The sequence below is a fragment of the Rattus norvegicus genome, chromosome 2, assembly GCF_021556685.1.
Source record: "Rattus norvegicus strain SHRSP/BbbUtx chromosome 2, alternate assembly SHRSP_T2T, whole genome shotgun sequence".
Lineage (NCBI taxonomy): Eukaryota > Metazoa > Chordata > Mammalia > Rodentia > Muridae > Rattus > Rattus norvegicus.
Genome location: NC_141535.1, coordinates 148,260,716 through 148,287,728, shown reverse-complemented (window position 1 = coordinate 148,287,728; position 27,013 = coordinate 148,260,716). Strand labels below are relative to the sequence as shown.

At 37.8% G+C, this 27,013-nt stretch overlaps 1 protein-coding gene across 4 annotated transcripts in view; it reads left to right on the top strand.

The window, feature by feature from the left end:
• Gpr149 (G protein-coupled receptor 149) overlaps positions 1-26,527 on the top strand; it is a 61,438-nt gene extending 34,911 nt beyond the window's left edge. For 3 of the 4 annotated variants that reach the window (NR_197598.1, NM_001433876.1, NM_138891.2), the window contains 1 exon segment: positions 24,862-26,527. Coding sequence is in view for 3 of the 4 variants with exons in the window: in NM_138891.2 (NP_620246.1) it covers positions 24,862-25,434 (573 nt within the window). In the remaining variant the exon portion in view is untranslated. 4 annotated transcript variants of the gene reach the window in all.
• The last annotated feature ends 486 nt before the right edge of the window (positions 26,528-27,013 follow it).

Genomic DNA, 27,013 nt, shown 5'->3' with positions numbered 1-27,013 from the left:
CAGTGTTTCTTACTAAGAAAATAACAGGGAAATAGCAGTGTTAAAAGTGGCTCTTAGGTGAACATTTGAATCAATAATTTATTTTAGACATTTCCTAAGAAATGTATGATATTGAATTTTAAGAAACAAACCATTATCAAAAGTTGCTACTTAGCTAGAACCAGATATTTATCATTGTTCAAGCTGTACGGTGGCCTACAGCTTGAAAGTCTAGGCAGCGAAGACAGCTCCTAATGTCTCTGCAGTGAGAACAGATGAGGTGGTTGTCAGAGGAGCCAAGTGTTCTCAGAGCCACCTCTCTACTGACACATCACAATACTGCACCAAGAGCTGCACTCCCCACCTTCCAATCTTCCCCGGCTTCCAAATTTCTAGGAACGATTTTCCCTGAAACTTGATCTTTGAATTTACAATTCCTGTCCAAACAGTTTGATATATGTGCATTCATTTTCATTTCATTCTAGGATTTAGTTTTATGTACAAATTCTTTCAAGGACTCATTTATCCTTCAGTAGTATGTTGGGGGATCTCCCATGATTTTACATATAGTCGAGCATTTCTTTTGCTGTTGATTGTGTGCTTTTCACTGTGACCAGATAGGACAAATAGGATTATTTCAGTTGTCTTGTATTGCTAATTCTTGTATAGTTCTATATTGTAACACATGATTTAATTTAGTGAAAGTCCTTGGTCTGCTGAGAATACTATACGTTTGTAGCTTTAGGATGGGCTACTCCTTAGATGTCTGTTAAGCCCATTTGCCCTATATTATTTAATTTGAATATTTCTGTTTATTTTCTCTTTTGTTGTTGTTGTTGTTGGGAAGACCTGTCAATCAGAGAAGTGAGGTACTGAAGTTATTATGTTAGAATTGATCCGTGAGCACCTGCGCTCAGTTCCTGTTTCAAATTTCAGTATCTGCTTGCTGAATCCCTCCCTCAATTAGTGTGGCGTGGTTCTTATCTTTTCTCACATATCTTGGCTTAAAGTTCATTTTGTCAGGTGTTAGAGCAATAACAATTGTTTGTGTCCTCTGCCCACTCCCTTCCACCACCTAGTTCCATTCTTTAACTCTAAGGCAATATCTGTCTTCTGCATTCGTCTTTGCATCTTGATGAGATGCATTTCTTGGAGACAACAAATAGATGGTTCCTCATTTTTAATCCTATTTAGTCATCTATGTCTTCTGACTGGGGAGTTGACATTGTTAATATTCAGAGATACTGACAGGAGTGTGTTGATTCCCATCATTTTGTTGATTTTGTGGTGTTGTTTCTTCTTCTCCCTCTTCCTCCCTTCCTCCTCCTCCTCCTCCTCCTCCTCCTTCTTCTCTCACACAATGGTTTATTCTTTCTGTACCTTTACTGTGTAAAGAGATTTTACCCTTTCAGTGTGTTACAAATACCTTAGAATTTCCCTTAATATCTTATTTCATTTTCATCTTTGTGTGATCGTTTGGGCTCCTTTACCTTGTCTCTCCTTGATTGATTTTATTGGTGAGACTTTCTATAGGTGGGTTCATCTAATTTAGCTTATTGTCTTTCTCACTTGCATCATTTGAAGTTGTGTTTTCTTCAGTATTTGTCTTTTTGTTGCATTCCTCTTTCATATCCTGCATCACTGTATTTCGTTCAGCTGCTTGTGTTCTTGTTAAGGGATATTACCATCTTTGATTTCTTTGAAAATTCTTAAAGTCATGCTTCTGAGATCTCTATCTGAGATTTCACCTAAATTTCTCACTATATGTTGTTACTATAGTATGATTAGTAATTTTGGAGCAATTATGTCTTCTTTTTTATATTTTTGTTCCTGCATTGGAGTGTATACATCTCGGGTAACGTTGTTGCTTGAACTTTTTGTCAACTGCCCTCTTTCATTTGTGACTTTTAGATGGTACTTGCTTGTGGTATAGTTGAGGTGCATAATTCAGAAACTATTTCCGCAGTCCAGGAGTTCAAGGTCCTGATGCAGACCCTATGTTATTTTCTGAGTATGACATTAATTATGAGATGTACCAAAGCTACTTTATGTTACCACTGTACAAATGTTATGCTAGTTAGCTAACAACAGTGGCCCTTCTGACCATAAATATATGTAATATTGGAGCTTTAGTTAATGAGATTTGTATTGAGAAGGCAGTGTATGAGAATATGAATAAATATTAGATAAAAAGTAATAAAATCAAGATGGGTAAAGTAGCTAAGGGGGAAAGGTTAAGATATTGTAAGGAAACACCAATTTTAGAGATTGAAAAAGCGATGATAATCAAAAGGTAAAAGAAGAGGGAATAAAAATGAGAAGAAGACAGGTCTTCCTGGTTGCTGCCGCCGCAGAGAGCCCTTGGGCAGCACCCCGCGAGCAAACTTGAGCCTCGGGACCACAGGTAAGACCAACTTGTCTGCTGCAAGAGAGCTGCCTGGTGAGATCAGGACACACAGAGGCAGAGTTCATCTAGGACCAGGCACGTCCTGTGTTTGCCGGAGGTCCCACGCCCGCGGATCCCGGCCCGTAGCAGCTCTCTGCTCCCAGACCCCGTGAGAGAGAGACCCAACCGCCTGGTCAGGTGGGCACTCCTGAGGCTGCAGAGCGGAAGAGACCACCAACACTGCCCACCCCTGCCCACATCCCTGGCCCAAGAGGAAACTGTATAAGGCCTCTGGGCTCCCGTGGGGGAGGGCCCAGGAGCGGCAGGACCCCTGCCAGAGACACCGCCGGACCCTGAAGGAAACAGACCGGATAAACAGTTCTCTGCACCCAAATCCCGTGGGAGGGAGAGCTAAACCTTCAGAGAGGCAGACAAGCCTGGGAAACCAGAAGAGACTGCTCTCTGTGCACACATCTCGGACGCCAGAGGAAAACACCAAAGGCCATCTGGAACCCTGGTGCACTGAAGCTCCCGGAAGGGGCGGCACAGGTCTTCCTGGTTGCTGCCGCTGCAGAGAGCCCGTGGGCAGCACCCCACGAGCGAACTTGAGCCTCGGGACCACAGGTAAGACCAACTTTTCTGCTGCAAGAAAGCTGCCTGGTGAACTCAAGACACAGGCCCACAGGAACAGCTGAAGACCTGTAGAGAGGAAAAACTACACGCCCGAAAGCAGAACACTCTGTCCCCATAACTGACTGAAAGAGAGGAAAACAGGTCTACAGCACTCCTGACACACAGGCTTATAGGACAGTCTAGCCACTGTCAGAAATAGCAGAACAAAGTAACACTAGAGATAATCTGATGGCGAGAGGCAAGCGCAGGAACCCAAGCAACAGAAACCAAGACTACATGCCATCATCGGAGCCCAATTCTCCCACCAAAACAAACATGGAATATCCAAACACACCAGAAAAGCAAGATCTAGTTTCAAAATCATATTTGATCATGATGCTGGAGGACTTCAAGAAAGACGTGAAGAACTCCCTTAGAGAACAAGTAGAAGCCTACAGAGAGGAATTGCAAAAATCCCTGAAAGAATTCCAGGAAAACACAATCAAACAGTTGAAGGAATTAAAAATGGAAATAGAAGCAATCAAGAAAGAACACATGGAAACAACCCTGAATATAGAAAACCAAAGGAAGAGACAAGGAGCCGTAGATACAAGCATCACCAACAGAATACAAGAGATGGAAGAGAGAATCTCAGGAGCAGAAGATTCCATAGAAATCATTGACTCAACTGTCAAAGATAATGTAAAGCGGAAAAAGCTACTGGTCCAAAACATACAGGAAATCCAGGACTCAATGAGAAGATCAAACCTAAGGATAACAGGTATAGAAGAGAGTGAAGACTCCAAGCTCAAAGGACCAGTAAATATCTTCAACAAAATCATAGAAGAAAACTTCCCTAACCTAAAAAAAGAGATACCAATAGGCATACAAGAAGCCTACAGAACTCCAAATAGATTGGACCAGAAAAGAAACACCTCCCATCACATAATAGTCAAAACACCAAACGCACAAAATAAAGAAAGAATATTAAAAGCAGTAAGGGAAAAAGGTCAAGTAACATATAAAGGCAGACCTATCAGAATCACACCAGACTTCTCGCCAGAAACTATGAAGGCCAGAAGATCCTGGACTGATGTCATACAGACCCTAAGAGAACACAAATGCCAGCCCAGGTTACTGTATCCTGCAAAACTCTCAATTAACATAGATGGAGAAACCAAGATATTCCATGACAAAACCAAATTTACACAATATCTTTCTACAAATCCAGCACTACAAAGGATAATAAATGGTAAAGCCCAACATAAGGAGGCAAGCTATACCCTAGAAGAAGCAAGAAACTAATCGTCTTGGCAACAAAACAAAGAGAATGAAAGCACACAAACATAACCTCACATCCAAATATGAATATAACGGGAAGCAATAATCACTATTCCTTAATATCTCTCAACATCAATGGCCTCAACTCCCCAATAAAAAGACATAGATTAACAAACTGGATACGCAACGAGGACCCTGCATTCTGCTGCCTACAGGAAACACACCTCAGAGACAAAGACAGACGTTACCTCAGAGTGAAAGGCTGGAAAACAATTCTCCAAGCAAATGGTCAAAAGAAGCAAGCTGGAGTAGCCATTCTAATATCAAATAAAATCAATTTTCAACTAAAAGTCATCAAAAAAGATAAGGAAGGACACTTCATATTCATCAAAGGAAAAATCCACCAAGATGAACTCTCAATCCTAAATATCTATCCCCCAAATACAAGGGCACCTACATACGTAAAAGAAACCTTACTAAAGCTCAAAACACACATTGCACCTCACACAATAATAGTGGGAGATTTCAACACCCCACTCTCATCAATGGACAGTTCATGGAAACAGAAATTAAACAGAGACGTAGACAGACTAAGAGAAGTCATGAGCCAAATGTACTTAACGGATATTTATAGAACATTCTATACTAAAGCAAAAGGATATACCTTCTTCTCAGCTCCTCATGGTACTTTCTCCAAAATTGACCATATAATTGGTCAAAAAACGGGCCTCAACAGGTACAGAAAAATAGAAATAATCCCATGCGTGCTATCGGACCACCACGGCCTAAAACTGGTCTTCAATAACAATAAGGAAAGAATGCCCACATATACTTGGAAATTGAACAATGCTCTACTCAATGATAACCTGGTCAAGGAAGAAATAAAGAAAGAAATTAAAAACTTTTTAGAATTTAATGAAAATGAAGGTACAACATACCCAAAATTATGGGACACAATGAAAGCTGTGCGAGGAAAACTCATAGCGCTGAGTGCCTGCAGAAAAAAACAGGAAAGAGCATATGTCAGCAGCTTGACAGCACACCTAAAAGCTCTAGAACAAAAAGAAGCAAATACACCCAGGAGAAGTAGAAGGCAGGAAATAATCAAACTCAGAGCTGAAATCAACCAAGTAGAAACAAAAAGAACCATAGAAAGAATCAACAGAAGCAAAAGTTGGTTCTTTGAGGAAATCAACAAGATAGATAAACCCTTAGCCAGACTAACGAGAGGACACAGAGAGTGTGTCCAAATTAACAAAATCAGAAATGAAAAGGGAGACATAACAACAGATTCAGAGGAAATTTAAAAAATCATCAGATCTTACTATAAAAACCTATATTCAACAAAACTTGAAAATCTTCAGGAAATGGACAATTTCCTAGACAGATACCAGGTACTGAAGTTAAATCAGGAACAGATAAACCAGTTAAACAACCCCATAACTCCTAAGGAAATAGAAGCAGTCATTAAAGGTCTCCCAACCAAAAAGAGCACAGGTACAGACGGGTTTAGTGCAGAATTCTATCAAACCTTCATAGAAGACCTCATACCAATATTATCCAAACTATTCCACAAAATTGAAACAGATGGATCACTACCGAATACCTTCTACGAAGCCACAATTACTCTTATACCTAAACCACACAAAGACACAACAAAGAAAGAGAACTTCAGACCAATTTCCCTTATGAATATCGACACAAAAATACTCAACAAAATTCTGGCAAACCGAATCCAAGAGCACATCAAAACAATCATCCACCATGACCAAGTAGGCTTCATCCCAGGCATGCAGGGATGGTTTAATATACGGAAAACCATCAAGGTGATCCATTATATAAACAAACTGAAAGAACAAAACCACATGATCATTTCATTAGATGCTGAGAAAGCATTTCACAAAATTCAACACCCCTTCATGATAAAAGTCCTGGAAAGAATAGGAATTCAAGGCCCATACCTGAACATAGTAAAAGCCATATACAGCAAACCAGTTGCTAACATTAAACGAAATGGAAAAAAACTTGAAGCAATCCCACTAAAATCAGGGACTAGACAAGGCTGCCCACTCTCTCCCTACTTATTCAATATAGTTCTTGAAGTTCTAGCCAGAGCAATCAGACAACAAAAGGAGGTCAAGGGGATACAGATTGGAAAAGAAGAATTCAAAATATCACTATTTGCAGATGATATGATAGTATATTTAAGTGATCCCAAACGTTCCAACAGAGAACTACTAAAGCTGATAGACAACTTCAACAAAGTGGCTGGGTATAAAATTAACTCAAATAAATCAGTTGCCTTCCTCTATACAAAAGAGAAACAAGCCGAGAAAGAAATTAGGGAAATGACACCCTTCATAATAGACCCAAATAATATAAAGTACCTCGGTGTGACTTTAACCAAGCAAGTAAAAGATCTGTACAATAAGAACTTCAAGACACTGAAGAAGGAAATTGAAGAAGACCTCAGAAGATGGAAAGATCTCCCACACTCATGGATTGGCAGGATTAATATAGTAAAAATGGCCATTTTACCAAAAGCAATCTACAGATTCACTGCAATCCCCATCAAAATTCCAATCCAATTCTTCAAAGAGTTAGACAGAACAATTTGCAAATTCATCTGGAATAACAAAAAACCCAGGATAGCTAAAGATATCCTCAACAATAAAAGGACTTCAGGAGGAATCACTATCCCTGAACTCAAGCAGTACTACAGAGCAATAGTGATAAAAACTGCATGGTATTGGTACAGAGACAGACAGATAGACCAATGGAATAGAATTGAAGACCCAGAAATCAACCCACACACCTATGGTCACTTGATTTTTGACAAAGGAGCCAAAACCATCAAATGGAAAAAAGATAGCATTTTCAGCAAATGGTGCTGGTTCAACTGGAGGGCAACATGTAGAAGAATGCAGATCGATCCATGCTTATCATCCTGTACAAAGCTTAAGTCCAAGTGGATCAAGGACCTCCACATCAAACCAGACACACTCAAACTAATAGAAGAAAAACTAGGGAAGCATCTGGAACACATGGGCACTGGAAAAAATTTCCTAAACAAAACACCAATGGCTTACGCTCTAAGATCAAGAATCGACAAATGGGATCTCATAAAACTGCAAAGCTTCTGTAAGGCAAAGGACACGGTGGTTAGGACAAAACGGCAACCAACAGATTGGGAAAAGATCTTTACCAATCCTACAACAGATAGAGGCCTTATATCCAAAATATACAACGAACTCAAGAAGTTAGACCGCAGGGAAACAAATAACCCTATTAAAAATGGGGTTCAGAGCTAAACAAAGAATTCACAGCTGAGGAATGCCAAATGGCTGAGAAACACCTAAAGAAATGTTCAACATCTTTAGTCATAAGGGAAATGCAAATCAAAACAACCCTGAGATTTCACCTCGCACCAGTGAGAATGGCTATGATCAAAAACTCAGAGGACAACAGATGCTGGCGAGGATGTGGAGAAAGAGGAACACTCCTCCATTGTTGGTGGGATTGCAAACTGGTACAACCATTCTGGAAATCAGTCTGGAGGTTCCTCAGAAAATTGGACATTGAACTGCCTGAGGATCCAGCTATACCTCTCTTGGGCATATACCCAAAAGATGCCCCAACATATAAAAAAGACACATGCTCCACTATGTTCATTGCAGCCTTATTTATAATAGCCAGAAGCTGGAAAGAACCCAGATGCCCTTCAACAGAGGAATGGATACAGAAAATGTGGTACATCTACACAATGGAATATTACTCAGCTATCAAAAACAACGACTTTATGAAATTCGTAGGCAAATGGTTGGAACTGGAAAACATCATCCTGAGTGAGCTAACCCAATCACAGAAAGACATACATGGTATGCACTCATTGATAAGTGGCTATTAGCCCAAATGCTTGAATTACCCTAGATACCTAGAACAAATGAAACTCAAGACGGATGATCAAAATGTGAATGCTTCACTCCTTCTTTAAAAGGGGAACAAGAATACCCTTGGCAGGGAAGAGAGAGGCAAAGATTAAAACAGAGACTGAAGGAACACCCATTCAGAGTCTGCCCCACATGTGGCCCATACATATACAGCCACCCAATTAGACAAGATGGTTGAAGCAAAGAAGTGGAGACCGACAGGAGCCAGATGTAGATCGCTCCTGAGAGACACAGCCAGAATACAGCAAATACAGAGGCGAATGCCAGCAGCAAACCACTGAACTGAGAATAGGACCCCCGTTGAAGGAATCAGAGAAAGAACTGGAAGATCTTGAAGGGGCTCGAGACCCCATATGTACAACAATGCTAAGCAACCAGAGCTTCCAGGGACTAAGCCACTACCAAAGACTATACATGGACTGACCCTGAACTCTGACCTCATAGGTAGCAATGAATATCCTAGTAAGAGCACCAGTGGAAGGGGAAGCCATGGGTCCTGCTAAGACTGAACCCCCAGTGAACTAGACTGGTGGGGGGAGGGCGGCAATGGGGGGAGGGTTGGGAGGGGAACACCCATAAGGAAGAGGAGGGGGGAGGGGGATGTTTGCCCGGATACCGGGAAAGGGAATAACACTCGAAATGTATATAAGAAATACTCAAGTTAATAAAAAAAAATGAGAAGAAGAGGAACAGGAATAAGAGTAGAATATTTGCAGCATGGCTAAAGAGCACAGAGAAGGGTTGTATGTGCTCGATTGAGTACAGAAACATACAGCAACCCTGAGACATAAGAGCAATACTCAAACCAGCCGCTGTGAGGCACACTTATGATTGACTCGCTGGCACAACTGCACCAAGTTGAAGGGGAAGGTCTTGTCTTAGCTCTCCAAGGGCTCCACTTACTGCTATGGTGAAGAGGGCCATTGATCTCTGCAGCCTCAATGTTTTGTGTTGTTTTGGCAAGTGGAGAGGGAAGGTTCTAAGTTCTTTCCTTGTAGTCCTAAGAACTTGGCACTCTATCATGGCGAATTCTACTCCTTCCTTCCCCTTAGAGTTATTACTGCTTTCCCCCAGGAAAGCTTAACTCAGTCAATTGGTGTCAAATTGAGAGGGCTTACAGTTGGACTCCTGTTCTTAGCTCTCCCACCTGCTTTCCTGTAAAAATCACTCCTGACTTGATAAATTTATGCACAGATCTTGTCTCTTGGAGAATAAAAATGTATTATCTTGACTGTTTTCTTTTATTGAGTTTCAATTGTGAGGCTTCTAAATCTGTCATCTTACCCAGAATTCCTAGATTTGATAAAGGAACAAGAAAAATTTTTTATTCTTGACATTATAATGAGTGTGTATACTATTCTCTTCTCAGAAATAAGCAAAATATAGTGATCCTTTGTAATGTTTAATGCTGCTTTTTAACAGGATTTAGAATCCCTTAGGAGAGAAGCCAGTAGGCATCCCTGGAAGAGCATCTATAGTATATTAACTTTGAGTATGTCTGTGCATGAGCTATTTTTTACTTGCTGTGATAAAACACCACGATTAAAGCAATTTATAAAAGAAAGACTTTATTTGGATTTACTCTTCCAGAGAAATAAGAGTCCATTTTGGCACAGTGGAGCTCCCCTCCCCTGCCTAAAAAATATCACAATCACAATTCTGTGGAAATCTGGGAAGTGAGACTTCATGGTAATTTGGAGGGTGAGAGATAGAGTTATGTTTTCTCATTCTGAGAACCTATGTTTGCCTAGCCACGAAAGTATACCGTGAAGAAGGATTTGTGGAGTTGTCTATGAAAAGTTGTTGTGAGGGGCCAGAGAGATGGCTCAGAGGTTAAGAGCATCAATCCCTCCTGCAGAGGACACAAATTTAATCCCCAACATGCATTTGCAGTTATAACCATCTGTAACTTTAGTTCCAAGGCATACGAAGCCCTATTCTTACCTTCCAGGGCACCAGTATATAAACATGCATGTAGGTTCATACACATAAAATAAATAAATTTTAAAAATCATAAAGAAAAGAAAAGTTATTGTCTCTAAATAAGAACAGCCTCTGTGAATTCATAGCTCAAGTTGTATAGGTAGATCTGAGGCCACAGTTGACCAATAGCAATAGTCAGGAAGAAAGATATTCGTGGAGAAAAAATAATGTTATAGCCTCTATCAGGCATATCCTTCTATCTCTGACTACCTGTGAGAAAGAACCCTATGAAATCATGGACTCTAAGTTGTATCTACTTTCCAAGTATCATGCAAATTATTCTCTTGGCCAACTCTATTCTGGAAGCAAATGAGGAACCAAATAATGGACAGGTGATTTCCATTTCATTTAGGCTGAGTGCCTAATATGAGGCATCAATATGAGACTTGTGAAATGGTTTCATAGATAATAAGTTACAAAAAAGTTTCTCTGTTTTTCAAGGTTAATTTTGCAAAATAAAAAGAGAAGAGGTCACCATTATTTAGATAACACATGTAGCCTTTAGGAATGAATTGTAGATATTCATATAGATTCTACAGTTGAACCTTTTTTTTAAATCATAGGTATGAAGACTCTTAGTGCTACTGTCACAGGAAGCAGAAGTCACCTTAATATTCTTTAGCCTAAGGAATGCTTGCCACATATTCCTATACCTCAAATTATTATTTAATGTTACTCTTTAGGATTCCAGGATGATTTTGATATTTTAAATATATGTCTAACAATCTGAGGGTCAATCTGCCCTTGAATCTCAAAGAGCAGCATTTCAGGTATTTGAAAACTTGTTTTTTTACTATATAACTCTAAGTTGTGCCATTACTGAGGAAAATACATATTTCACTTTTAAAATTAAAATTATTTAAATGAGAAAATGTAGTAATATTTTATTATCTGAAAAAGGAAATTTCAAATTAGTTGTTAACACTATCAAGATAAAGACAAACATGTAATAAACATATACACATACATAGTCCCATACATGTAGAATTTTACATGGTCTTTTATTGCTATTCAGTGCTCTGTAAGTGTTCATTTTTTTAAATATGATTTATTTTATTTACACATATAAATGTTTTACCTGTATGTAAGCATGTGCACCACTGATGTGTGCCTAGGGCCACTGAGATCCAAAGAGAATCTAACCTGAAAAGAAGTGTTCTTGACTGCAGAACCATTATTCCATCAGTGATACTTATTTTTGGAGGAGTTGTGTGAGCATTCTTGACTCTCTTTAGAGATTTCTATCTAAAATAAAAAAAAAAGGTTTACAAAACATATACACATTGCCTTATATCTGCTTTGTTTTCTCTTCTTATTATATTTTCTTGCAATGGGTGGCTTTATCTCAGTATACATTGTGACTCAGCCTTCTTACATTTTGAAAATGCATATTGTATTAGCAACAGTTGCTTACAGGTAACTAACAAACCTTCTAGGTCTTGATTCCATAATATTTTTTATCAAGTCTTTGAAGATAATTTTATACTTTTAACTCATTTTGAAGGAACATTCCTACAGATATCTAGCATGAAACTGAGTGCTTTCTTTGATGCCAACCTGGACAAATAAGAAGAAATTCCAGGACTCGTGTACTCTAACCTTTTCTTTATAGATAATGAGATTAAGGCCTGTAATAAGTGTCTGACTGGCCCAGGGTCATGGGATTATTTAGTAATAGAAGACATACTATGTTACAGGCTGCCCTGAAAGTCAGTGAAAATACACTTTAAAAAAGCTTATTGAAAAGGATTTTCCTGAGACTAGAGAGATGCCTCAGTGGATAAGGACAGTTCTCAGCACCTAAGTAAAGTAGCTTATCAGTAACTCAAACTCACCAGGATCTGATGTTGCCAGGCCTTTTGGAGTACCTACCCATACACATGGCACACACACAGACATATACATAAAAAATAAATGTAAAGTTTTGGATATTTTCTATGCCTTAGAATTTACTAATTTCAAGTATAAGATTGATTTTTAAGTTTATTAAATTGAGTGATCACCACCAAAAGTTCCTGTTACCTCCTCTGTTCCAGGGCACCATTCATCTACTCTGGTACTCTGAGTACATTTGTCTTTTATACTCCCACACAGGTCATAAATATAAATTCTTACGTTGTTTATTTTTACTTTGTTTTGTTTTTATAGTTTTTCAACATGCTGCATTTACCCTTTAAGAAAAATCTTCCAAATGAAAAACATCTGCATTCCTGATCTAATTCTGATTAGCAAGTGTGTTGGTTTATTAGATATGGCTCCCACAGACTCATGCATTTGATTGCTTGGCCCATAAAGAGTGGCACTACTAGGAAGTGTGACTTTTTTTGGAATAGGTGTTGCCTTGTTGAAGGAAGTACGTCACTTTAGGGGCTGGCATTGAAGTCTCCTATGCTCAAGCTCTACCCAGTGTGACAATCTTCTCCAATCTTCTCCTTGCTGCCTAAAGATTAAGAAGTAGAATGCTCCTAGCATCATGTATGCCTGCATGTAGTTAAGTGTCATCATTTGATAACAGATTAAACATTCGAAACTGTAAGCCAGCTGCAATTAAATGGGGGTTTTTGGTTTGTTTTGGTTTTTTGTTTTCATTTTTGTTTTAATAAGAGTTGCCATGGTCATGCTGTCTCTTTGTAAGAATGAAACTCTAAGACAGTGAGGAATGTTTTCTTACCATTGTTTTGTAAGGTCTCCCCAACAACATACAACATCCCACTGGATGAGTCATTTTAATTAAGGTAAGATAAATTATTTTACCCTATTTTTTCCTTATGGATCTAGAGATTAAATTCAAGGATGTATAGATGAAGCAACTACTTTAGACCTGAGCCATTTTCTCAACCCTGTGTAAAATTAATTTGCTTCTTAGGATTCACTCATTTTTGATAAATATTATATTTTTTCTAAATATAATTTGTAATTCCTACTTTTTTATTTTATAGGAATTTAACCCAGAGATTTATACATATTAGGCAAAAAACCTATCATTTAATTATACTCATAGCCCTTTATAAATAATTTTTTTTCTTTTGAGAAAGTTTCATTAAGTTGCCCAGGTAGGCAGTGAACTCAAAGTGGTCCAGGCAGGTCTTAGAATTGAGACCCTGCAATGCTAGCTTCCCAAATTTCTGGGATTAGAAATAGACACCACCAAGCCCAATTCATATTTCATTTCAGGTTAGTTTATTCTCTTGTTTTTGTTAGAAAAAAATAGATAAAACATGAAAATAACTTGAATATGTAACACATATGTCACTCATAGAAGACAAGTATTTTATTTCTTTAGACCAGAAAATAGAAAAACACCTCTTAATAATCCTCAAAGTAGTAACACATTTAAAGTCAAAATTCTCATAGTAATTCTTGTAGCTGTGATGGTTGTGCCCGTCAGCTGAGATGGACTTCAAAGTATGATTTGAAAATATGAGGAGCACAATTTCTGTAAGTAAGAAAGCAATTAAAAAGAAACAGTTTGTTAATAAAAATTCTGTTTGGGCTATATGATTAATAAAAAATGAAATTTTATATTTAAATTGAACATTTTTATCAGAATGGCTAATTTTCAACCAAAGTGGAATTTGAATTAATATTTGTATCATATTTGAATTAAACATATTTGAAATCGAATTATTTAGTTTTGTTGTTGCTGTTGTTGTTGTTGTTGTTGTTATTCTAGTTAGATATAAAATTGGCTTTGGGGCCTCTGTTATTCCTCTAGTAGGAATCAGATTCTCTCCTTCATTTCTCTAGATTAATAATCTTAGGTAATCACAGAGTCTATGTATCCATAAAGAGACATGGAATTATGAGACAGTTCAGAGCCAAACAGACTCACATATCAGTTGAGGTCAAATATATGGCCCATGATATGACAAACTCAGCATCATCTGAGAGTGGTAAGTCCCCCCACATGCCTGCTGAACCCCGTTCTGCATTTGGACAAACAATAGCGTTTTTACTTTGATGAAGTACAATTTATCAAAGTTTCATTTATGCTTTTGGTGTCAAGTCTAGTAACACTTTGCCTCTAGATTGTAAATGATGTTCATTGTAAGTAAAAATTTTATAGCCATATTTTAATTGCTAATCCATTTTAATCAATTTTTGAATAAAGTGTGAGACAATTCTAGGCCATTTTACACACACACACACACACACACACACACACACACATACACACACACACACTTATTTGCTGAAAAGCCTGTCTTTCTTCCTTCAAACTGCTATTGCACCTTTATGTAAAATTGGTAGAATACATAATACATAATAATTTCTGTCCATTTCTGGGTCTCTGTGAAGGTGCATCATGTGTGCGCAGGAGCTCTGAGGGACAAAATGATGGCCTGGAGCTTGGTTTACAGGCAGTTGTGAGCTGCTTGATGTTGGTGCTGGGCCCTGAATTCAAGTCCTCTAGAATAACAGCAAGCATGCTCAACTTCTAGGATACACCTCCAGCCAAAATTGGTTCACGTCTACTTTTGTCTTTTCTGTATCATTCCATTGATTTAAATGTTCAGCCCTCTTGAGCATCATGGAATTGATTAATATAGCTGTATTAAAATTCAGCAGATTATTCCTCTCACTATTCCCATCACTTTCTTTTTCAAAATATTAAATATTTTAGATTACTTGCATTTCTGTATACATTTTAAAATACTCTTATCTATATCTGTAAAAATATCTTACTGGAATTTTGATATAAATTATATTAAAGATATATCAATACAAAGAAAATTGAGATCTTACTGTACTGAGTCTTCTAGTTCATTGCTTCTTTATGTAGATATTTGGTTTCTTCGAGGATATTGTTCATTGCCAGTATAGACAACTGTAAAATTTATATCTTAATATTTAACTTCATGAGCAATTGTAGATGCTAGTGTATTTTCAGTACACATCCATTGGTGGTATTAAAAAAAACCCAATGATTTTGTCCATTTATCTTATATCCTACAATCTTATTTAGATCTATATTTGGTTTTAAAATTTTTATGGTTCCCTGGGATTTTTCTCTATGGATTAATTATGTCACCTGTAAATAGCTACAGTTCATTTTCTCCTTTCTTCACTTTAAGCTGTGTGGCTACTGTACTGCACAGAACAGTAAGTACATGTATCCTGACTTTGCTCCAGTTCTATGGGAGAGAGAATGAGTGTCTTTCACTGTTGAATGCAATTCCAACCTCTACCAAAGTAAGAAGAATTTCGTTCATCCTGCCTTTCATATTGTTTAACGATAAATATATTGGATTTTGAAAAGTTACCTTTTCTGTATCAGTTAATATGATCATTGTCTTAGTTATGATTTCTATTGCTGCAATGAAATGCCATCACCAAAAAAGCAAGTTGGGGAACAAATGGTGTATTTGGCTTACACTATCACATTGTAGTGTATCACTGAAGGAAGCTAGGGCAAGAACTCAAGCAGAGCTGGAACCTCAAGGAAAGACCTGATGCAAAGGCCATGGAGGAGTACTGCTAACTAGATGTTCCCTGTGGCTTAGTCAGCCTACTTCCTCTTATAACCCAGAATCAAAGAGTTTTGCCTTGGCAGTTTCTATGTATCCCTTAGTTCCTCATCTGCCACTTCCTGTATGAATATCCAAGTTCATGACCTCGTTCCTTTACACATATGATTTTTAAAGACCTCCTGTTTGCTTTCCCTGGTACCTCACCCTTTTCAGACCATCTTTCACAGGCTGCTCAGTTATCCTCCTAATTCTAGGGGGATACATTTCCCCCATTTTATTCCTATTAAAGTTATCCTTGTAAGGTCTACTCAAAAATCTTTGTGTTAATGCTGCTTTTCTAAATATTGTTTTACTTCCTAATATTAAAAAAATCCTTTTTCTTTCCCTGTTTCCCTACAACACTATAGATTATTCCAAAATTAGGAGAGTGAAATGTTAGCCATGTTTGCCTCAGACTTGCAAGGAAATAGTCAGAATGACATGTTCCATTGTGCATTGAAGTAGCAGAGTGGCTTAAAACAAAGGGCTTGAGTCAAGTGGTCTTGGACTTGGGGTTGACTCTGACATGCTCTTACATGTGCTACCTCCCACAACTCAATTCCATAGTCTGTATGCTCTGGATAAGTAGGGCCTTCATTTTAGAAGATTAATATGCATATATATATATATATATATATATATATATATATATATAGTGAAAGTTTTAAGCATCCACCAGCAATTATATAGCATGTGGCTCATGGTCAGCGTGGTCAGTAAGTATTTGTCATGGTGAGCACCAGTCTTTATCGTTAGATTTTCACCATGAAAAGAGGCATGGGCTATGGAGACAGATCAGTGGAAGCCTGAAACCTGAGTATGAAGACCCAGAAGCTACTCAAAAAGTAGCATTCATAATCCCCAGTGCTCTAGGCTATGATTCCTGTGGGCAGCCAAAACAGGGAAGTCTCAGTCCTGTCTCAAAAATAGGTAGAGATAGATAGATAGATAGATAGATAGATAGATAGATAGATAGATAGATAGATAGATAGATAGAAAAGCAATTGGGGAAGGTCCATCTCCTGATTGTCACACACACACACACACACACACACACACACACACACACACACACACACCAAATTAAAATAAGAAAAACAGGCATAGGCACAACAGGCCTGAGGTCTGGGAGGGTAGTCTTTGCCACATATCTTTACATGGAAAAATCTTCTACATGGAAAAGTCTTTAAAAAGACAAATTATTCATTCATTCATTCATTCATTTATTAATTATAAGTACACTGTAGCTATCTTCAGACATACCAGAAGAGGTCATCAGGTCTTGTTATAGATGGTTGTGAGCCACCATGTAGTTGCAAGGATTTGAACTCAGGACCTCTGGAAGAGCAATCAGTGCTATTAACCACTGAGCCATCTTTCCAGTCTGGAAAAGTCTTTTATGAAAGGTCTTTAATTTCTTCCCCACTTTTTCTTACTTTGATCAGTTCTTGTGAGTCATCACATTTTGGTTTGCTAATCATACACAGAGGACATGGTGGGATAGAAGATTTGAGGAGCTGGGAATGTGACCTATGTAACCTTAATAATTACTGAGTTTACTCAGAGCAATTTTTTTTTAATTTACTTTTCTCATGAGTTTTTGTGTCTGTTTTTTGTTTCCTTTCTGGTATATCTATTGCAGCTTCCCTAAACTGTTCTAAGTCTGCTTGACTTACAATCCTCAATGTATATACCTTTAAAAGCCAAAAGTCTCTTAAAATAATCAAAATTAGATTTTTTTAAATATTAAATTTGCCCATCATTTGGATTATTCATGAGTCAATGATACTTTCCAACTTCTGATTCAGAGAACCTATGACCAACTGTGGCCTTGGATAAAGTGATGATCTTTCCTGCAGTAATTTGCCTTACTTAAGTTGAGTAATTCAGACAAGCAAGAGAAAGCTTCACCTTGTTCAGATAATCATGTAGAGAGACTCTTTTTATATTATAATTTCACCCTGAATTCACCCAGCAGCTTATTGTGAAAAAAGAAAAGGCATTCAGTGTAGCCAAGGTCAGCAAGTTTGAATCAATTATCACAGAAGATTATTTGTGCTAATGTGTTTACATGGCAGGCTCTCTTCTTCTGAAGTATTTGTGAGGTTCAGAAATGCTTTTCATTTCCAAATTACAAAAAAAAAAAAAATCTCCCAGCCACCCACACTCCTGAGTGTACTGCAGTAACGGTTATCATTACTCCCAGGCAAATGCTAATTCTCTCACTTTAAAATGGTAAGAAAGCACAGAGTATGAAATGAATAGTTCCAGGTTATTTAAATAGATTATTCTGATTGTGCAGTAAAGTTGGTGTCTAACTAAGTTCCATACATTTTAGTTTTATAAAAAGAAAAATTGAGAGATCTTTTCATGCACTTTTAACTAATACCTCTCAAAATACAGAAACATATACTGGACAGTAATACTATTTTGTTTTTTTATTTGTTTTAATTTTTTAATATAAAAACAACACATCCTGCTATTCTCCTTGCTATTCCATAGTTGTTTTGAGCAGGGACTTGGTTTGTGAGGAGGACTGGTCTAGATTCATGATCTTCTTTCCTCTACTTTCTAAGTTCTGAGATTACAGGCCTTGGCCACCATGTGCAGCTACTCCATTTATTCTGAAATAGCATCTCTATCATATACTCTACTTTGTTTCTTGGCTGTCCTTTAATAGCTAGAATGTCACCACTAGTATGTTTGCACATTTATTTTCTTGCTTTTTCGCGGTTTATACATTTTTTCACAACACAAAGGAGAATTTCATTTGGCTTTTCGTTTTAGATATATATTAAGTCATTATCATCAGATTTGTAATACATGTTCTCAAAATATAATATTGTCTCTCTTGTCTTTTGTTATTTTATTATTATTTTTATTATTGATTTTTATTATTGCAGTGTTGTCTTGGCAGGTTTCACAACAGTACTGTTGTTTGGAATCAGATCCTCTTTATTTTAAAGATTGTTTGTAAAAATGTATGTGTCTGAGAGTTTTTCCTGATGTATGCTTTGTGTGTCTGCCAATGCCTGTGGAGGCCAGAAGAGGGTATTAGATCTGATTCCCTAGAACTTGAATTATATAGAGTTGTGAGACATTACGATGTTGGGAACCAAACCTAGGTCCTCTATAGAACAGCAAATGGCCTTTAAACACTCAACCATTTCTCCAGACTCTGAATGGAGCCTTTTCAAAACATGTTTTGATTGGCAACAGCCACCGGACTCTTAGTTTTACTTACAATCCAACACCCCCCTAGAGTCTGTCATTAGTTCTGTCTCAGATTTTCCTTTTCTCTAGAATTTCTAGGTAGAAGACATGTGCAGCCACCAGTTGTGTATCCTTGTTTCTTCGTGCTTGGTGCCTGTGTTTCTTATTCCTTGCTTTCTGGATTGTGGCCCAGCTAGGACTTTAGAGCAGTGCTAGGTATCATCAATGCCATGGATTTCCACCATCTTTGAGGATGGAATCGTGCTTTGGGAAGGTTCTCGAGTCTCTCTTTCTCTTGCTTGAACCTAGGCTAACTTTCCTATGACAGCCCTGAGCATAGCATTGCATCTTCAATGGACTGAGTGTTCTATGTTGTTTTACTCTACCACCTTTGCTTCGGGCTGGGCCACTACTATCCCCTACCTGGCTTCCCTTGAATCCATGGACAAGGCAAACACACACACATACACAACTTGCCTTATGCCACAATTGTTGGATGCTGCTATTTCCCACCTGGAAAAGCATGCCCTTAATAATATTTTTATATCCACTTCTCCCAGCCTCCCAAAACTTCAGTGCTTATTTCCACCTAGACCCTGTCAAACATCCCTGGCTACCAGCCTGTAGTACTGGCCACAGGCCCCAGCTCCCCTGGTTCCTTTCACATGCCAGACCTCATGTGGTTGCTGTATTCTTCTTCCAAAGTATGGCAAAACTCCTCTCCTCCCTTGTGTCTGCCTTTTCCTTCTGGGACCAGGAAGTCCTGCCCATACTTTCTGCCCAGAAGCAATTAGGGGGGCTGGAGAGATGGCTCAGCAGTTAAGAGCACTGACTGCTCTTCCAGAGGTCCTGAGTTCAAATCCCAGCAACCACATGTTGGCTCACAACCATCTGTAATGGGATTGATGCCCTGTTCTGGTGTCTGAAGACAGCTACAGTGTACTCACATACATAAAGTAAATAAATAAAATCTTTAAAAAAAAAAGAACCAATTAGGGAACAGAACCTTAGCATCAGAACTGCCCCCTTCAACTAGGGTTGTTTAGAAGGTTGAAAAGCTCTGTGGTTTGTGGGCTCTTAACGCATGAGGGCATCTTTACTCTGCTGTTGTTCATCAGGAATGCTACCCTTCACTCATAATAATGACTCAGTCCATGTTCTCTATTCTATCAATAGCAGTAGAAAATCCTGGTTGTTTTACTGAGTCTGTCAGCTCCTCTCTTGTATCTTTCAATATCATAGTTCTTTTTATTCATGATTCCATTTTCTATAGCCTGCAATGGTGCTCCCTAACCTAAATATACAAGTCCTACTTAAAGGGGACAAATAATTCTATAAATGATGACAGATTTTTATGGTTTTACTTAAAGATCTACAAATAAAATATAGTTGTACAAATAATCCAGGGGCTTATTTATATCTCTAAACCTAGTTAGAGGGATGCACAGGCAGGAAAGTTATGTTGCCAAGGTAAGCCTGATTTTTAAACAGTATCTATAAAGAACATGTAAAATATACCACCTTAGTCATATTTAAATGATCACTGCTTGGCTATATGGATATACTTAATATACAATAATTCTAGTTTTTTTATTTTTGGAAGCATTATTCTGTTTTCTACAACATCTGCATCGTTTTACTTTCCCACAAACAATAGGTTCTAAGTTGCTATACATTGTCCTCAGTAATGTAGTTCTCTGTATTTTCATAGTAGGACCTCGGCGTTTGAGTTCTAATTTGCATGAGTTCCTGCATAAGTAAAGCTGAGCATCTTGCCATGTATGTCCTAGCCACCTGTTCAACTTCTTTTCAGAAACCTTATCCACGTTCTTTGCATGCACCGCATCCCGATTTTGTTTGTTCTTATCTCTGCTTTTGTTTCCTTAGCTCTCAAACATAGAGTATCCATTTGAATAGGAATGTTCAGAAAGTTAGTTTAATAACCCAGTACTTTGAATGCTATTGCAGAAAAATCAGTCTTCATACTTATCCAGACTTTGGTAATATCTAGTTCTCAAATGCTAATCTGAATGAGCTATCATCCTCTAACTCAATATGTGGATCTGTCAATCAGATCATGAAGACATCCAATCTCATTCATTTTAAACATTTTTAAAGATTTATTTTTACTTTGTGTGTATAAGTGTTTTATTGCATGCATGAATACACACCATGTATATGCCCTATGCCTATAGAGGCCAGAAAAGGCCGTCAGAGCCCCTGGAACTGCAGTTACAGGCACTTTTGAGCCTCCCTGTGAAAACCTGAAGTCAAACCTGAGTCTTCTTGGAAAGCAACAAGTGGTCTTAGCTGTGCACCATCTCTTCAGTCCCCTTTATTGTTTACTTTTTATGTATTAACTTTGGAAGTTGGGTGGCATGTGCTAATGACATGGCTTGTGTGTGGAGGTCAGAGAAGGACTTATAGGAGGAGTGCTTTCTCCTTCCACTATGTGGGTTCTAGGCACCAAACACAGGTCACAGGCTTGCATGGCTAATGGTTTTACCTGCCAGGTCCTGGCCTCTCATCTTCTTGATATGAACTGCTCTCAGCAGTACTCTTCTTGCACATGGAGACACAGCTAAATGTTTCTTTAGATAGGCATGTCTGTATCCTTTTAATTTGTTTGATAACTCAGTTTTTTCGTGGCTTTTTTGTTTTAAACTTGTATATTACAAAGCAGTTTGTTTGTACAATATAAAATGCCAAAGAATTACCCCGAGGAGTGATTTATTGAAGTAATAAAGTAGGCCTTTTTTTTTATAACAAATCATAATGTAAGGTAATTCAGCTTTCAGATGAGCAATTTCTTGGAACAGAAAAAAAGGAGGTCATCTTACATTATGAGACAACATTCAGAATTTCTTTCGTGTATGCACCTCTATATGTGAGCATTTATCTGTGTGATTGTGCATGGGGCATGCTCACCCATGCAGGGGTGTTGGAAGACAGAGACTGGCTTTGAGATATCTTCCTCAATTGCTCTCCAACTTCGTTGGCTTGAGACAGGGTCTTTCACTTAAGCTCACCATTTTAGTTAGATTCCAATGAGCCCAGTGCTAAGGTTACAGATGGATGAGACTACAAAGGCTTTCCCCTTGACTGCTGGGGGTCAGAAGTCAGTTTATCATGCCTGCACAACAAAACTTTGACTGAGACATCTCCCCAGCCCCAACAATCAGATTTTCTGACTGGATAATGCTGAGGTAGACTTTGTAGTAAAAAAAATCAGAAATCTCTGTCTTTGTTTTAAAACAAAAAAACTTTTTTACTCAAGATAAGGAGATTTTCAGGGTGGCCTTTTAACTCATGATTTTCCAAGCCCACCCCTGCCCTCAGATTACTCTGTTTGATACCAAGCATGATAGCAATAATATTGATGTTACTGCACAGAGTGGGTGCACCCTAGCTTTGATGTAACACAACACAGTATCTTTGTCTTCATCTAGAAAACAATGTGTACATGCAAAGCCAGTCTGCCTGAATCTCATGGCATTTTACATTAGGAATAAGAAGGCCTTTTAATGATATAAATCTTCCTTAACTTTGGAGATTAATCTGACATGCCACTCCTACATAAACTATCCCTAGCATAAGTAGTTACTCCTTGGACCCCAGAGACCTTGGTTACTAAGTCAATAACAATATTTAGAGTGAAATATTCATTTCTTTGCACCTAAGCTTAAATACTTGAAAGATCGTTGAATGAAGAGCGTGTCCCTACACTCTTAATGTGGCTTGATTCTTGTACAGTGTAGGCACTTACCAAATGTTTACCGAAGAGGTAGATAAAGGCCTTTCCCCCTTTTCCAAAACCACCACTATTAAAATAATGTTCTGATAGAGTAATAGAACCAAATTGTGTCCTGCTTCCTTTTCTGCTTTGACCAATACTTGTAAAGTTGATGAAGTTACTTGCCTCCATGGGTAGCAAAACCGAACTTTACAGCACAAGATTTCAAGATTCTTGGCCCACTGGAGTGTAGATCCCTGAAGTGAGCATTCGAGGTTCCCTTATACAGAAACAGATTTCAAGATTGCTCCATAAGTCATACCTTAAAGACATTTCTCACGTGTCACAGGCTTTATTTTTCACGGTCATTAAATTCAAGGAAAAAGTGGAGTATAAAAACAACCAGTGTCAGGGGCTTTGGGGTCCACCACTTATTTAACTACTTGTTAGCAATTAACAGGTGTGGGAGAAGCTTTGTATCTAGTAGATGGATAGTTACAAAACTTACAGTCACCCAGCTAGCCCTCAACTTTGTGGGACACAAAACAAAAATGTCATGAATATAGTAAAGAGATTTGTGAAGAATAAGTGTGGCTGGCAAAGGTGGGAAAGAACAACAGAGGGCAGAGTAACCAGAATAATATATATATATATATCAAAAAACAACTTAAAAAACCTCATCTTTCAAGAAGTTTAAGGCTCCTTCTCATAAAAAATTCTCTAGCTATAGACTGGAGAGACAATAGTTAAAAGCACTTGCTTTTCTTGCAGAGAAGTAGGGTACAGTTTATAGTGTCCACAAAGGGGTAGTTTAGGACTAGCTGAATTTTACTTCTGGCGGATTGGTCACCCTTGTCTGGTCTCTTCAGATTCAAAGCACTCATATGGTGTACATACATACAGGCAAACAAAACTCATTATATCTAAAAATGTTCTGAAAAAGTTAAGCTATTTGAAATGTTTTGTTTCTATTTTTTTCTCTAAATAGAAGAGAATCCACATTGTCTCCAAGAGTGAAAGTCCAGTCTTGGGCTTTTCCTAGTCATTCTTGCTGGGAACAGATACAAAATCTCAGCCCTCATCCCACAGAACTATTTTCTTGGAAGTGAGAAGTTTCCTGAGAAGGGGACTTTCAATGCCAAAACAGAAATGGACTCAGGAAAGCTGAGAAGTTTGATCATCTTGACCTGGCAAAATTCATGTAGGCAAACCCAGCAATCCAGTAACTCCAGGTTTTTTTTTTTCTTTTTCAGTTATAGGTGTATGTATAAAAGTATCTGTTAAGTTTCCCCTCACCTTATGTCTCTGAACCACAACATCTTTTAATTAGGGCAATGCATTTCATAATTTACCATGCAGCAGATTCAACATGGACAACTTGAGGGTAGAACTTTCAAATTTTGCAATTTTCTACGAGCTCCCAGGTAACACTGAGGTGATCTGCTGTGGAGAACTCTGAGTATTGGCCTCTTACCATGTCCTTCTAACATGAGCATGTGAGCAGAAAGGTCAGTTGGAAGTATGAAAGCACAATACAGATTATAGACTTTTATGAGAATAAGGTTTCTTTCCCTTTTTATTCCTATTTTTTTAAACACCTGTTAATGATGCTTCATAAAAAGAGTCTAAACTTTGGGAAGATTTTTGCAGAGTCACAGAGTTCTCCATAATTGGGTTTACCTTAATGACTGATTCCTCTTGAAAGTAAAAGTTGAACTATCCTTTGTATTTAATTTGTGTCTAAGCTTGCAATTACCATTCTCTTTGGTAGGTACACTAATGAGGAAAAAAACACAGTATGCTGATAGCACAATCTACATTTCCTATGATCTATGAATGCTTTTCAATGTAACCGAATATGTAGCAGAAATATGAAAGTAAATGCACATTGTAAATATGCATTTAATTTACATCAAAATCCAACCCTGCAAAAGGAATGCTGTCTTAATGCTTCTTATCATTCTCTCATTGGCTCTGCACTATGAAAAGATCTCTTGCCTTCTCTTAAGTTATTGCCCTCCTTCAGGAATATTTGACCTAAGGGAAACTCAGCTACAGAAGTAGAATTTAAATCTCATTTGTAAGTAGTTTCCAGGGAAATGAATTGGAAATACAAAATTTACCATTCTATTGCACAAAATAAATTTCTGTGTGTTTCACTATAGAGTTGTTTCAACACTATAATCTGTTTGTTTGTTTGTTTGTTTTCCACAGCGTTCTGGTGGTGGGCTGGCTATTCCCATTTGTGCGTTCCAAGGGACTGTGTCTCTCCAAGCACCAACTGGGAAAACCCTCTCTCTTTCTACCTATGAGGTCAGTGCAGAAGGGCAAAAGATAACCCCGCCCTCTAAGAAAATAGAAGTCTATCGATCTAAAAGTGTTGGCCATGAACCGAACTCAGAAGAGTCTCCCTCCACGTTTGCAGACACCAACGTAAAAATACACTTGGAAGTTCTTGAAATTTGTGACAACGATGAGGCTTTAGACACTGTGTCAATCATCAGCAACATCAGCCAGTCCTCTACAAAAGTTCGGTCTCCTTCTCTGCGCTACTCACGGAAGGAAAACAGGTTTGTCTCATGCGACTTAGGAGAAACTGCCTCCTACTCCCTCTTCTTACCCACAAGTGATCCTGACGGAGATATCAACATCTCTATCCCAGACACAGTGGAGGCACACAGACAGAACAGCAGGCGGCAGCATCAAGACAGGGATGGCTACCAGGAAGAGATCCAGTTGTTAAACAAAGCCTACAGGAAAAGAGAAGCAGAAAGCAAGGGTAACTAGGAAGTACCGAGTCTATAGAGGTCAGAATGGCTCTGCAATCTTAGACTGTAAAACTTACCATAGTCCCGAGACTAATTTCCCACTTCCCTCTAACCACATGTTCGCATAACCTTTCCTGGTTTCCTAGTTTGTATTTTTTGGATGACCTGCCATAGTGCATTTCACATGTTACTCAAAGATCATACACTGTGGTAACTGAACACTTTTGTGTCTGATTTCTAAAAATCTTTCTAAACCAAATCTTGACTTAGTTTGGTATTTTACCTGTTTGTCTAATAAATCCACTATTCTCGTGCATGCATTTTTGTACCCATGCTGCTTTTTTACTGCAAAAGAGAAAAGAGATGTTCGGGCAATAGAAAAAAATTACACCCAAACTCTGAGTTGTATTTGGATATGGATTTATATCTAGCCAAAGGACCTTATTCTAGTTTCTGCTTTAGCTGTTCAGTGGTCTAGGAGGTATATTCTTTTGTAAAAAGGCAAATTAGCCTCTAAGTGTAACTTTGGAAATATGTGTATTCCTAGTCTATCGTAATTTCATTTGTTGTTACAAAATACAAGTAGTTTAGTAAGTGCTTCTGCTTGTCTTTCTTCGACTGGAGATTGGGAGAAATTCTGTCACATTAAGTTCTGGGAGCTAGGGCAACAATCTTCTGGCTAAAACAGAGGAAGACACCGAAGTCTAACAAAAAGCTCCCGTGTTAAAGATTGAGAAGACTCGCTTTGCCATTCTTGATGCATAGAAATTTTTACTTCAAATATCGTTCTTGATTAAGTACTTTCAGTTTTTTTCTTTTAAAAATGTATTATAGCAAACAATAAAACAAGTCTATACGTATATCATTGAATGATGGCAAGGAGTCCATGACCAGATTAATTTCTCCAAACACCTTATCGGCACACTGCTAATGTATATTTTAAAATTCTGATCCTTTAAAATCGCTTTATTCTAATGTTTCTATAAACATACTATATATGTTACCTAAATATTTATTTACAAAAGTCATTGTCGTTGTATGTGCTCTGAGATTGTGTATACCTGCAGTTCAGGCCCATATGATGTTTACAGATTAAATGAATTATATTTAAAGTAGTTTGGTTTTTATTTCATTATACTGAGTCAAAACTCTTAAAATTGCTTCACGTAAGTTTTTAAATTATTTTGTTCTCCAGAGAGTGTTTGTCATTAAAAAAAAGACACTTTTTAATGAGTACCTCAAAATAAATAAAAGAACAAGCACATGCTTAAATACATGGTAGTCGTTATGACTCATGCCTAAATTTCTAGCACTTGGGAGAAAGCACAAGAAAAGTGATGGAAGTTTGAGCAAGCCTGGGTTCCTCAGTGAGTTCCAGGCCTTCAAGAATAGAAGGTAAGACCTTGCCTAAAACCAAATTTTAAAATCACAAGAACAACAGTAAAAAAAATCTAATAAAATGACCTCTACAAACTTTTCCACTGTCATAACCACTCACTATCTCATTATGTAAATTTTAGAAAAGGTAATACCACTACTAATGCTTATAAAAGCAAATCTACAATAAAGCACGGCCTATACATTTAAAGTTATATAAA